Source organism: Otolemur garnettii, unplaced genomic scaffold, assembly GCF_000181295.1.
Source record: "Otolemur garnettii isolate 467f Iridium unplaced genomic scaffold, OtoGar3 scaffold00230, whole genome shotgun sequence".
Lineage (NCBI taxonomy): Eukaryota > Metazoa > Chordata > Mammalia > Primates > Galagidae > Otolemur > Otolemur garnettii.
The window spans coordinates 1,903,465-1,917,665 of NW_003852625.1; the positions used below are offsets into that span (position 1 = coordinate 1,903,465).

The window sequence follows — 14,201 nt, forward strand, 5'->3', positions numbered from 1 at the left end:
CCCTGGCCATTTTTTGGTTGCAGCCATCATTGTTGTTTGGCGGGCCCGGGCTGGGGATTCCAACCCGCCACCTTAGGTGTATGTGGCTGGCGCCTTGGCCGCTTGATCCACAGGCGCCGAGCCAGATATTTCTAAAATAGAAAAATTAGGGTCTCACTTTTGCTCATAGGGTCTCACTTTTGCTCAAGCTTGTCTCAAATTCCTAAACTGAAGGAATCCCTCTACCTCGAGCTCCCAGAGTCCTGGGATTACAGGGGTGAGATGCTGCACCTGGCCTAAAACAGCTTTTCTGATTCTCTCCATTAGAATCATTTATGGCACCAGGTTTTATAGTCACTGGGGTAGCTGTTTAAGATTAATTTTTCTAGGCAGTTCCAGAGATTCATATTTGGATCCAGTGACTCACATATTGAGCAACTTCCCAAGAGATCAGGATGCACAGTCTGTGGAGCTGTCTATTGGAAACACTTTTATATAGCCTATTTGGAATTTCAAGGCCCAGTAATAAATAGTGCTAGGTAGGTGGTCTTCAGATATGGCAGGATTAAGGAATGGTGACTCAAGTTCCTGTCCTCTAGTATTCCAGAGAGGCAGGCATTTACTTGATGTATATGTGAAGACTCTTAATAAGTGTGCTAATACACTGGTTTTTAAACTGCGTTCTGTGGCGTTGTCCACACAGCATGGATTCACCCATCTCAACTCCAGTATGAGCAACTCCACTCTGTTTTATATTGAGATTCCAAGTAGACAATATTCTCTGTGTGTCCAGAGTCTTAAAACAAAAAAATTAAAGCTTGTTTTGATAAGTATATTCAGATTATAAAGGGTTAAATGTTATTTTAGCAACTGAAGTGTTAACTGTTTTAAGATTTTGTCATTTAAATTGAATATTAATATGTCTTTAACATAGCTAATTTCTTTTCCATAGGGTATGGTGTATATATTGTGCTTTGTAATGATATAACCTGTTTATTTTCTCTTTCCCTATGCTTCCTGGATTTTTGCCCTCCTACTTTTTTTAATGTTTGTTTTGCCTTTCAAGCTTATTGACTTCAGTAACTCAGTGAAGGTACAGAACTAATACATGTTTATTAGCATTATTGTATTGATGGCTTCAGTAAATTGTAAAGTCGTGTCAGCATCCAATCATTCATATGTGAGACAGATATAAGGCCAGATAGAGGGACTTTTCTGAGGAAAGACCAGTTAAATGAGAAGACAGAGCTTTATGCCATATATTTTCACAAAATCAAATGCAAGTAGCCATCCAAACATGGGACAATAGGATACATTCATTCTTTGTAAATGTGATCTCACTGACATTTTCAATTCATTTGTAGGATTCCAAAGCCTATTTCCATCTCCTCAATCAAATTGCACCAAAAGGACAAAAGGAAGGTGAACCACGGATAGATATTAGCATGTCAGGTTTCAATGTAAGTATAGGTACTCTTTTGAATTCTACAGTCTTGGAAAATTATTGTCAGTTTCTGTTTTGTTGTTTTTTGTTTTGTTTTGTGACAGCATCTTACTCTATTGCCTGGGCTAGAGTGCAGTGGCATCATCATTATTCACTGCAACCTCAAACTCCCGTGCTAACCAAGTAGCAGGGACTATAAGCATGCATGACCCACACCCAGCTGCGTTTTGAATTTTTTGTAGAATGGGGTCTCATTATGTTGCTCAGGTTAATTTATTATAAATACAAGAATTTTACACTTATGTAGTGTTTTTGGCAATTTTAAGCATCATTTAAAAATGTATTACTATATATGTAATTTGAAGGTTAAAAATTACCTTTCATTTATATTGAAGTTTATTGGTGAATTCTGTCATTATGATGGTATTGGTTATGTGGATGGCATAAAATAGTCAAAGCAAGTATAGGGAAATAAGAACTAGAGACTAACGGTTTGCAAGTATTTACACCATAACCACAGTAGTAGATGTAAAGACCATATATTCACATATACATCTATAATATTCCTGTGCTGAGAGTAATGTGAATGTTACAAAATCCTGATCCATGAAATCCAATTGTGGGGAATTACTGTCAGGGGCCAGGTTACTAGATTGTGTTACAAATTTGTTTGGTGACCTTGGACGAGTTTCTTCCCCAAATTTGATCCCATTTTTTTAATCTGTAGAGTAAGGAGTTGGCCTGGACTATTTAGCCCCAAGTTTCTAGGATTCTGTGGTTCTTTCTACCCATTAGCTATAAAATGTAATCATACTATTTAGTGGAATCCACATATCTAGCCTATTATGCAGTGGATTTGAGTGGATTACATCGGCTAAGCCATTTTACACTGTCCTTACCCAAATGCAATTTGTAACTGGCTGTGTGTGCTTATATTTTTGTCTGTATGTTAAATGGAAAACTTTTCAGATCACCGTTGGTAGGGATGAGGGGCCATCCTGTGCATTAAGGGAGCTCTCTGGGATGGCTAGCCAGGTGGTATTATGCTTGGGTAAATGGCACTCGTATACTATTCTGATTCTGATACTGGTCTTCTGCAGTCAATCCTTCCTGATTGATCTGAAAACACTTGTTTGTCTCTGCCCTCTTCAAAATCCATCAAGGATTGACAGTTGAGTGCAGAATCAGGTTAAAAGGCTCTGCTTAGCATTTAAAGCCCTCCACAATCTTGCTCTGTCTCTCCTAGCCAGTGTTACTTACAAATCTGTAACCCCCAAGCCACCCTTCCCATCACCACCCAGGTGCCTCAGTCTTCTCCAAACAAGCGCTTTATTTCTGGACCTTTGCTCATGCTTTCCCTGTGTTATTCAGCGTCCATCTTTTTCAGCCTTAAACCTTCTTTAGGGACTAGTTTTGAAATCTAAGCAGTTTTAATATTTTTTTTTATTTCCAATTTAACTTTTTTTTCTTGAGATAGCATCTCACTCCGTTGTTCCAGGCTACAGTGCTCTGGTGTCAGCCTAGTTCACAGCAACCTCAAACTCCTTGGATTCAAGTGATCCTCCTGTTGCAGCCTCCTGGTAGTGGGGGCTACAGGCGCAAGCCAGCGCCGGACTGATTTTTCTATTTTTGGTGGAGACGTGGTCTCACTCTTGCTCAGGCTGGTCTCCCAACTCCTGAGCCTTGAGCTAACCTCGCACCTAGGCCTCCTACAGTGCAAGTTAACTTTTTTCTTAACTGCATTTTCTTTTGGCCTGGGAGATTTGTAATCTCCATTGGGTTAAAGGTACTCAGTAGTTAGCAATATGATCTTGCGCCATCTAGGGTATTTTAAAGGTACTACATTCCAGCAGAGCCAACTTATTTTTTTCTTTTTGTGTTCAAAACAGTTTTGTAATAAGTATCACATGTTGGCTGAAAGAAAGTAGAATTGTATACCCTGACTATGATTGTAGGGAAAATTTCTATATTTTTAGTATGGCGTTTGGAAAATGGACTCTTATTTTACTTCAACAGGAAACAGATGATTTGAAGAGAGCTGAGAGCATGCTTCAACAAGCAGATAAATTAGGTTGCAGACAGTTTGTCACTCCTGCTGATGTTGTCAGTGGAAACCCCAAACTCAACTTAGCCTTCGTGGCTAACCTGTTTAATAAATACCCAGCATTAACTAAGCCAGAGAACCAGGATATTGACTGGACTTTATTAGAAGGTAACTGAAAGCTTCTCAAATTCTAAAGTTGTGGGGCTGTAGAGTAGAAATACATACACAGGGATTTTAGAATTTTGACTTAATGAGTTTCTTTACCTACTTTTTTGGAGCAAATATCTGCTAGAAGTAGATGTAAGCACTGAGTAGAAATTGTCAGAGAGGTATGTTATAAGTGAACTTGAGTTGATAAAGTAATCCAGGGTCACTTAATATAAAGCCACTTAGTAAACCAATGTTTTGTTTTCATATTTTGGATGAGACTACTTTTTGAATTTCTCACCAGAAAAATGAATATGTGCATTTAATTTAACCTATAAATTTATAGTATTTGGTAGTTTCATTCTTCCACAGTCAGACTTTTTTTTTTTTTTTTTTTTTTTTTTTGAGACAGAGCCTCAAGCTGTCCCCCTGGGTAGAGTGCCATGGCATTACAGCTCACAGCAACCTCCAACTCCTGGGCTCAAGCGAGTCTCCTGCCTCCGCCTCCCAAGTAGCTGGGACCACAGGCGCCCACCACAACGCCCGGCTATTTTTTGGTTGCAGCCGTCATTGTTGTTTGGCGGGTCCGGGCTGGGGATTTGAACCCGCCACCTTAGGTGTACATGGCTAGCACCTTAGCCGGTTGAGCTATAGGCGCCGAGCCCACAGTCAGACTTAACTAGAACTAGTCCCAGCTTCTCTCACCCTTGCCTTTTCAAAACTGAGATGATGACATATGGTAATTATTTGTTTAAGTTTGAGAAAGGCAGAGTGTACCTTTTCCAGATTATATATGGGTGAAGTATAGTATATAAAAATTAATAAATGCTAATAGTAGTTCATTAGGTATCTACTGGCATTACTTTTAAAATCTTTAAATTGTATGCCTTTGAAGTTTTGAGAAATTTGTTATTTTAACATAGGTAAAAGTAGTAATTATGTGTAGTGTAGTATTTTAAAATGAGCAGAGGAAAAACAAATTCACATAAGTATAGGTTGATATGGTGATAGCAGAGTTTTAAAATATAAACTAAACTGATAAGAGCGGTTACTATGAGGCATTCACATTGAGGAGATGTTGGAGAAACATTAGAAAAGATTATGAAAGGTTCATAAACCTCCGAATTGTGTAACCGATTACAATAAAGTAGCATTCTTTTTTTTTTTTTGAGACAGAGTCTCAAGCTGTTGCCCTGGGTAGAATGCCGTGGTGTTACAGCTCACAGCAACCTCAAACTCTTGGGCTCAAGTGATTCTCTTGTCTCAGCCTCTCAAGTATCTGGGACTACAGGCGCCCACCACAACACCCGGCTATTTTTTTTTGTTGTTGTTGTAGTAGTTGTTGTTTTAGCTGGCCCTGGCTGGGTTCGAACCTGCCATCCTCAGTGTATATGGCTGGCACCCTACCCACTGAGCTATGGGTACTGCCTAAAGTTGTATTCTTTGATTTTAAAATAAACAAGTTTAAAAAATATTTATATATCTAGAGAGGATGTATTTAGAGAGAATGCTTGGAAATTGTATTGGGGAAAACTAGATCTGAAGAAAGCAGATAAAGTAATACATGGCTTGGCACAGTATACAAGGTGTTTAATGAATGAATGAATTTTGTGAATATTCTTAATAGGAGAAACTCGTGAAGAAAGAACCTTCCGTAACTGGATGAACTCTCTTGGTGTTAATCCCCACGTGAACCATCTCTACGCGTAAGCCTTCCTACTGCTATTGTAAACAGTTATGAACATCATGAATGGATGCTACACAAATAATGACAGCTCTAAAGATTTGCTAAACCTTAGTTTGTAGCAATTAATTATATCGGAAAATGTTGAGTAGTGATTTGCATCATTTCCCAAATATACAAAAGCTCTTTATTTCTTTACATAATCATTAACTGTAAGTGAGTGAATGTATAAATGTCCTTTCAGAACCCTACAGAGCAGATACTTTATGTTTTGAAACAGAGACCAGGGAACCCTTTAAGTAGACATCTGTGATGTCTCCGTGCCTTTGGCTCACTGTTCTTTCTCTCAGTCTAGAATGTTTTTGCCCACATGTAATGGCTCATACCCTTATTGTCTTCCTGTCATTGATTCCAAGATTTCCTGAATACTACCTCCTTGTTACTTGTTAATCCCAACCCTCCCTAGTCCCTGTTTTTCTTCATAGCACTTATATACAACCAAAATTACATTATCTACTTATCCATGTACTTATTTATTGTCTATGTTGTTCACTCTAATGTGAGGACAAGGATTTTTGTCTCATGTGCCAGCCTTTAGGACAGTGCCTCACTCTTTAAGCTCTCAGTAAATACTTTTAAGTGAATCAGATGGTCTTTGCTCTATTTTCAGCATAGACTGATAGAAAATATGAGTCTTGGGTATTATTTATTATTTTATATATCTTGTTGGACAGTCTAGTATTAATGTTTTTAAGGAAAATAAAGGCCCAATTGTCAGAAAACACTGATTAAGTTTTTTTTTAAATCATTAGTGACCTGCAAGATGCCCTGGTAATCTTACAGTTATATGAACGAATTAAAGTTCCTGTTGACTGGAGTAAGGTTAATAAACCTCCCTACCCGAAACTTGGAGCCAACATGAAAAAGGTTGGTAATTAAGTTACTATGTATCTTTGTTACAGACTATTCTTTTTTCTTTTCTTTCTTTTTTTTTTTTGAGACAATCATTTATTTATTGGACAGAGCAAGGTCATTTAGAGAAGAAATGTATCCCTCAAAAATGTGTCTAGCTTGGCTCGGCGCCTATAGCTCAACCGGTTAAGGCGCCAGCCATGTACACTTAAGGTGGCGGGTTCGAATCCCCAGCCTGGACCCGCCAAAACAACAATGACGGCTGCAACCAAAAAAAAAAAAAAATAGCCAGGCGTTGTGGCGGGCGCCTGTGGTCCCAGCTACTTGGGAGGCGGAGGCAGGAGACTCGCTTGAGCCCAGGAGTTGGAGGTTGCTGTGAGCTGTAATGCCACAGAACTCTACCCAGGGGGACAGCTTGAGGCTCTGTCTCAAAAAAAAAAAAAATGTGTCTAGCTTTGTGTTACAGGCATCAGTGCTCACAGCAAACAACACTATTCAGTACGTCAAGGAAACAGGCCACATACAACCAGGAAGGTGCTGTCATGCCACTCAAAAAAGCCATAATACTTAAGAAACACTCACTGGGGAGGAACAGCGCATAATAGTACTGATAATTCACTGATCTGCATTTTCTGCAGCTGGGCCATTAGCCCAGTATTTGGCTAGTTCCTTGGTTAAAAGTGAGTCCCCTCCATATTTTAGAGAGCTCTGATTTGTACATACTCCTAAATGTCACTGAAATGATAGACAACTACAGTGTTAACTAGCTCACATCACTTATATTTTTGAACTACCCGAGGCAGTAATGGACTTCATAGTACTGCAAATAAAATTCTGTACTTGACACAAACTTGAAAAAATAGCAGAAATTCACTGGAGTCAATTAAAAAACATTAAATTTGGGCAGTGCCTGTGGCTCAAAGGAGTAGGGTGCCAGCCCCATATGCTGGAGATGGCAGGTTCAAACTCAGCCCCAGCCAAAAAACAAAAAAAAACAGTGAATTAACCTGATACACAAGCAGGTAGCAAAGGTAGATACACTTGACAACTACCATGTTAATTACTTACCAAAAAATTTTCAGCAGGACTTTCTTTCCTGACCAAGCAGGCAAAGATTTCATTAACCATTCTAGAGGTTAGCCTTTTTCTTTCTTTTTTTTTTTTTTAGAGATGGAGTCCCCCTATGTTGCCCAAGCAGATCTCATGCTCCTGGCCTCAAGTGATCCTCCCACCTCAGTTTCTAGAATAGCTGGGATCACAGGTTCAAGCCACCACATCTCTGGCTTAGCCAAAATGTTATAAGTAGTAGTGCATCATTAATGTTTGGATTTGAGGAAAAATTATTCAGAATAAGATTAACTGAGAAACCTCTTGGGTATTTTGGCTCTCCCTCCTTAAGTCTAATTTTACCAACCACTCCCTTTCACAGCAATAAGCGTTCTCTAGATGAGAAGAAAAATCTCTCACTCCACATAGAAAACCTACTTAGGAAGCAAATCACAAAAGACCAGATATTATAGAATTCTGTTTATATGAAGTGATTACATTTGGCAAACCTACAGAGATAATGTATAATAGATTAGTGGTTCCCAGGGCCTGGAGCCCATTGGGAGGAAAGAAGAGGAGACTGCTAAGGGTTAAGGGGCTTTTCTGTGTAATGAAATGTTCTAAAACTGTGGTCAGGATTGCACAACTTAGTGAATATTGTAAAAACCATCGAATTGTACCCTTTTAATTGAGTGAATTTTAAGGTATATAAATTACAGCTCATTGTAACATTGTTACAAAAACATACCAGGAAAGGAGGACAATCCCTCAAAAAGCAAACAAGAGGCTCTTTCCAATCAAGTCATACCTGAGGAAATGGTAGACAAGCCTGATGGAAGGGGCTTGTTTCTCACATGTATTTTAGTCGTCACCATTTTAACCCCTGATTTCACATGTTTAACTCGTTTCTAAGTCATTTTATTTATTTTTTATTAAATGATAGCTGTATACGTTAATGCAAACATGGGGTACAGTGTAGTGTTTTCATATACAATTTGAAATACTTTGATCAAGCTTTGCTATCATGGAGACAGCATAGTGCTAGAGACCATGGTTAGTGTTCCATAACTAGAGACCATAGTCAATGTTCCACAGACAAACTGTGTTGGCAAAACAGAAGTAAACTAAACAACAGTAAAAACCCAATGACAAACCAATCTTGTGCTGTGGGGCTATGTGTCACCAGGCAGAATAGAAGAGCCGAGGTTTGTTTATCTCTCACAGGTGCCATCAAGTTCAAGTAGGTGTAAAGGGCATTTCATGACTCTTGCCGAAGGCACATTTCCTTTTCAAACCTGCATATGCTTATTTCCTTTACACCTTTACAATTGGACAAAAGCAATGTTTTTATACCAATTCTCCAAAAGCAATGTTTTCTGACGTTGAGCTACCTACCACTTTCAGCTCATAGAACTAGCCAAATCTCCCTAAAAGTAAAATTACTGTTTCCAAAAAAATTCAACTCTGTATCCTCATCCTCACCTTCGGTAACATAAAGTGAAGATGGGAAACTAAGCCTGCTACAAATAAGCACTACCAATTTCCTAAATGACATTAATTTTCTAAAAGATAAAAGATACCAATTAGTTCCAAATATTTAGAACATATTTGTCCCAGTTCCTTTGAAGTCTGTCTTTAGATAAATGAGAAGTTTCCTTATTTTCACTGATTCACTAGTTCACTGTGAAAGAAACTAACAGAGACTTTGAATAACTTGATACTAATTAATGACAGATAAGTAATCAGTTTTTCTCAATGATTATTCTTTTACATAGGCAGGATAATAAAATAAAAAATGGTCTTTTTGGTTTATTTCCCACTATTTTTATAGTACATAATCATTTAGGGAAAATTTTTACATATCAATGAAGAGAACACATGTAGCTTTATATCAAGTTGAGCTTGTTAAATATATTTGTTATGACCTAGAATTTCTGACACAAAATTGCTCACTATACATAGAACCTCAGAAGTATTAAAACAAGATGGCTGATGTTAGAATTTATATAGGAGTGGGGTAGGGTGAGAAGCTGGCAAGTTTTCAGTTTATGTGATGCAGAGCTACTGTTTAGGGGACACAAGAAAAACTGATAAGGGGCTGGGCTTGCTGGCTCACTCCAATAATCCTAGCACTCTGGGAGGCTAGGATTGCTTGAGGTCACAAGTTCAAGACCAGCCTGAGCAAGAACGAGACCCCATTTCTAAAAATAGCTGGGGGTTGGGGCCGTCACCTATAGTCCCAGCTACTTGGGAGGCTGAGTTAAGAGGATCTCTTTTTTTTTTGTGAGACAGAGAGTCTCACGTTGTCACCCTCTTTAGAGTGCTGTGGTGTCATAGCTCACAGCAACCTCAAACTCTTGGGCTCATGCAATTCTTTTGCATCAGCTTCCCAAGTAACTGGGACTACAGGTGCCTGCCACAATGCCTGTATATATTTTTTAAAGACAGGTCTCGCTCTAGCTCAGGCTGATGTCACCTCATGAGCTCAGGCAACACACCCACCTCAGCCTCCCAGAGTGCTGGGATTACAGGCATGAGCTATTGCACCTGGCGTAAGAGGATCTCTTGAGCCTGAGAGTTTGAGGTTGCTGTGAACTACGACACCACAGCACTCTACCAAGAGTGACGAAATGAGACTCTGTCTCAAAATTAAAAAAAAAAAGAAAAACTGCTAAGTCAACATTTTGGTCTCATTAGGGAAATCCATACGTTGAGAAGTAAAGACCACTTTGGTACAGTTCACGATGCAAAATGCAGTAGTCACGTAGTATAAAAGATTCCAAAAACCGTAGGGCAAAAGGAAAGACATCTAAGAAAATAATCACAAAACCAACATTTTCTAAGGAAAGATGTTCAAAACAGTGGCTTTTACAAAAGACATAAATTTGTTTTATTTTATTTTATTTTTTTTTGTAGTTTTTGGTCAGGGCTGGGTTTGAACCCACCACCTCTGGCATATGGGGCCGGCGCCCTACTCCTTTGAGCCACAGGCACCACCCCCATAAATTCGTTTTAAATGAAAAAAAATTCTCTATGTAAAATACCAAAGATTCATTTCATGAATAATGATTTTGATTTGATTAGCAGTGTATAAATAAGGACCATAGTTTTTTTTTTTTTTAATTAGGTTGGAAAGATCAGTATAAATACTGATGTGTGGAGTGCTTTTATACCCCAAACGCCAATATTCCAGCTCTGTGTCCTGTCCTGTTGTATAATGATGCAGTGATTTGAGTTTTCCTAACTTCAATGATGTGTTAGAGGACAATGCATCTTGGTTTGAAGAATATGATGTATCTCAAGGCTGCAACAGTACTCAACCATGATGATTAAATAATGCAAAAGAATGGGTGATTCCTTAATGTATCAGATGTCTTATTTTTTAGTTCTGAAGGGGCATCCATGTCTTTAAACTCCTCTACAATATGAACTATGCTGTTCATCTTCCTTTTCTGTTAGTTGCATATAAGAACAATGCTGAGCAGTGGAAAAGGCAGTGTGGGCTAGGTAGGGAATGCCCACTGGCCTCTTGCATGGTGACAGCACCATGATTCCAAAGGAGCAGCAACTCAACAAAAGAAGTGAAGGGCGAAAGAGCTATTCCTTCTTCCACCAGCAGTGCAGAAAGATCTATAGGCTATTCTTTTTTATTTGTTGTTGCCCTTGGTAGAGTGTTGTGGTGTCATAGCTCACAGCAACCTCAAAGTCTGGGACTCAAGCTATCCTCTTGCGTCAGCCTCCTGAGTAGGTGGGACTATTGGCGCTGCCACAACGCCTGGCTATTTTTAGAGATGAAGTGTCACTCTGGCTTAGGCTGGTCTCGAACCTGTGAACTCAGGCAATCCACACACCTTGGCCTCCCAGAGTGTTAGGATCACAGGCATGAGCCAGGGTACCTAGCCCCCTACAGACTATTCTTATTCTCCATTTGTTTCTTCTGTTTCAAAAACTCTTGACTGGGAGCTTCTTGAAGACAGCAACTGTGTCTTATTTGTTTTTGTGTGCTTATACCTAGCATTATACAACAGGTGTGTGGATTAAATGAGTAAAAATCTTTAACCATTTACTCTTTGTGTTTGCAGCTAGAAAACTGCAACTATGCTGTTGAATTAGGGAAGTATCCTGCTAAATTCTCCCTGGTTGGCATTGGAGGGCAAGACCTGAACGATGGGAACCCAACTCTGACTTTAGCTTTAGTCTGGCAGCTGATGAGAAGGTAAAATGCATAATTTTAGCCGTTTAAGCTTTACTATAATGCAGCTCTGTGATTCCAGTCCTTATTCTTTTGTCAACATCAATAACTGCACTTTTGAAATATATTTAGACTCTAAAATGAATTCAAGTAATGAATATATATTGGGTGTTCAGTAGGAGGTGCTTCCTCTTAAGTTTTCCTTTTTTAAAAAAATAGGATGCCTGACATGTAGAATTAAGCCTCATTTAGTGTCAGTGAATAAAAATATTTTAAAAACAAAATTATGAACATCCTTATGTATCCATTTGAAAATTAAGATCTCTTAACTAGAGTGCTAAAAACATTCATTATGACTGGGTACCACGAGCCAAAGCATAGCTTATTAGAAGTCATTCTCACTGTTACAATAAGAATGAAATGTGCCTGCGGTCCATTGCTCGGTTTGCTCATGAAAGCGCCCTTACATCTTCCCACCATTTCAAAGGGTAAATCATTGGCAAGCCACTTCTCCTCAAAATATTTTTTTTTTTCACCCAATGTGAATCTCTTTTCATAAAATCTTTTGTCTTTCAAATCACGGAAGGTAAAGCCTCTTTCTGATATTTGCATTCTTTTCTTTTTTTGAGACAGAGTGTCACTCTGTTGCCTTAGGCTAGAGTGCCTTGGAAGTAGCTGGGACTATAGGAGTGCACCATCATGCCTAGCTTGTTTTTCTGTTTTTAGTAGAGATGGGATCTTACTGTTGCTCAGGCTGGTCTCCAACTCCTGAGCTCAGGCCGTTCACCCTCTTCAGCCTACCACAGTGCTGGGATTATAGCCATGAGCCACCATGCCTGGCCTTGCGTTTTTTTCTGATAAAGTAGACTGTGTGAACTTTTCTTGGCTGTTTCTCTTAGATACACACTCAATGTCCTGGAGGATCTGGGAGAAGGTCAGAAAGCTAATGATGACATCATTGTGAACTGGGTGAACAGAACATTGAGTGAAGCCGGAAAATCCACTTCCATTCAGAGCTTTAAGGTCAGAATTCATATTTGACTGTTAAGTATTATTATGGCTAGATAATACATGATATTTATCACTTGGAGGGACAACCTTTGTTTTTTTTTTTTTTTTGTTTTTTGTTTGTTTTTTTTTGAGACGGAGCCTCAAGCTATCCCCCTGGGTAGAGTGCCATGGCATCACACTCACAGTAACCTCCAACTCCTGGGCTCAAGCGAGTCTCCTGCCTCCACTTCCCAAGTAGCTGGGACCACAGGCGCCCGCCACAACGCCTGGCCATTTTTTTTTTGGTTGCAGCCATCATTGTTGTTTGGCGGGCCCGGGCTGGGGATTCAAACCCGCCACCTTAGGTGTATGTGGCTGGCGCCTTAGCCGCTTGAGCCACAGGCGCCGAGCCTTTTTTTTTTTTTTTTTTTTTTTTTTTTTGAGACAGAGTCTCATTTTCTTGCCCTCACTGGAGTGCTGTGGTGTCATAGCTCAATAGCAACTTCAAACTCCTGGGCTCAACCAATTCTCTTCTTGCCTCAGCCTCCCAAGTAGCTGGGACTACAGGCGCCTGCCACAATGCCTGGTCTGGAATCTGTGAACTCAGGCAATCCACCCACCTCGGCCTCCCAGAGTGCAGGGATTACAGGCATGAGCCACAAGATTCTCTCTCTCTCTCTCTTTTTTTTTTTTTTATTAAATCATAGCTGTGTACATTAATCAAGTCATGGGGTACAGTGTGCTGGTTTTATATGCAATTTGAAATATTTTCATCAAACTGGTTAACATAGAGGCTTTGTTTTGGTCGCTTTGTATACAAAGTAAACACATGTTAATTTGTACATATTCGAATTCACAGATTTGTTTTCCTTTTATACTAGGACAAGACGATCAGCTCCAGTTTGGCAGTTGTGGATTTAATTGATGCCATCCAGCCAGGCTGCATAAACTATGACCTTGTTAAGAGTGGTAATCTAACAGAAGATGACAAGCACAATAATGCCAAGTAAGGGAGACTACATAATATTGTGGAAAGAACACAGGCTGTGCAGCTGGGCAGATCTGAATTCTAATTTAGGGTCTGCCACTTAGGAGGGCTATCACCTGGGGGAAGCCTCTTTGAACCTCAAATACCTCATCTGTAAATTAGGGGCAATAATATTTACCTCAGAGGTTTTGTAAAGGTTAACTGAAAAAATGTATAAGACCTAGCATTGTGCCTAGCTCACCAGGTGCTCAATCCGTTATTGCTTTAGTGCATTACAGAAATAATACAGTGTATATTTTCATTCAAATCTGGTACAAATTTACAACAAGGAAAAATGAATTAAGGATAGTCATATCTTAAAGCAGCAGTTCTCAACCTGTGGGTCTCGACCCACGGGAACTGTATTAAAGGGTTCCAGCATTAGGAGGGTTGAGAACCACTGCCTTAGAGTGTTCATCTGTCTGCCTCACTCTTTTTTTAAACACACTATATCCACTTACGTCTCTTTTACTGCACATAGATCATTCTTACTACATGTTGTTTATCTTCCTGGGTCCCCAACGTGACAGGATTCTTACTACCCCTCAACAGAAGTCCATGCCTTGAAAGTTTCTTTTATTTTAGAACGTATTTTTTTTTTTTTTGAGACAGAATCTCACTGTGTCACCCTCAGTAGCGTGCTGTGGTGTCACAGCTCAGCAACCTCAAGCTCTTGGGCTTAAGCAATTCTCTTGCCTCAGCCTCCCAAGTAGCTGGGACTACAGGCACCTGCCA

General features: G+C 39.4%; 1 protein-coding gene across 1 annotated transcript in view; it reads left to right on the top strand.

Annotated features, from left to right (window-relative positions):
- PLS3 (plastin 3) overlaps positions 1–14,201 on the top strand; it is a 109,281-nt gene that overhangs the window by 92,660 nt on the left and 2,420 nt on the right. The window contains exons 10-16 of the mRNA XM_023508204.1: positions 1,344–1,439; positions 3,440–3,635; positions 5,242–5,320; positions 6,111–6,225; positions 11,340–11,473; positions 12,349–12,472; positions 13,321–13,445. Coding sequence (XP_023363972.1) covers positions 1,344–1,439; positions 3,440–3,635; positions 5,242–5,320; positions 6,111–6,225; positions 11,340–11,473; positions 12,349–12,472; positions 13,321–13,445 — 869 coding nt within the window. The remainder of the gene's footprint in view (positions 1–1,343; positions 1,440–3,439; positions 3,636–5,241; positions 5,321–6,110; positions 6,226–11,339; positions 11,474–12,348; positions 12,473–13,320; positions 13,446–14,201) is intronic.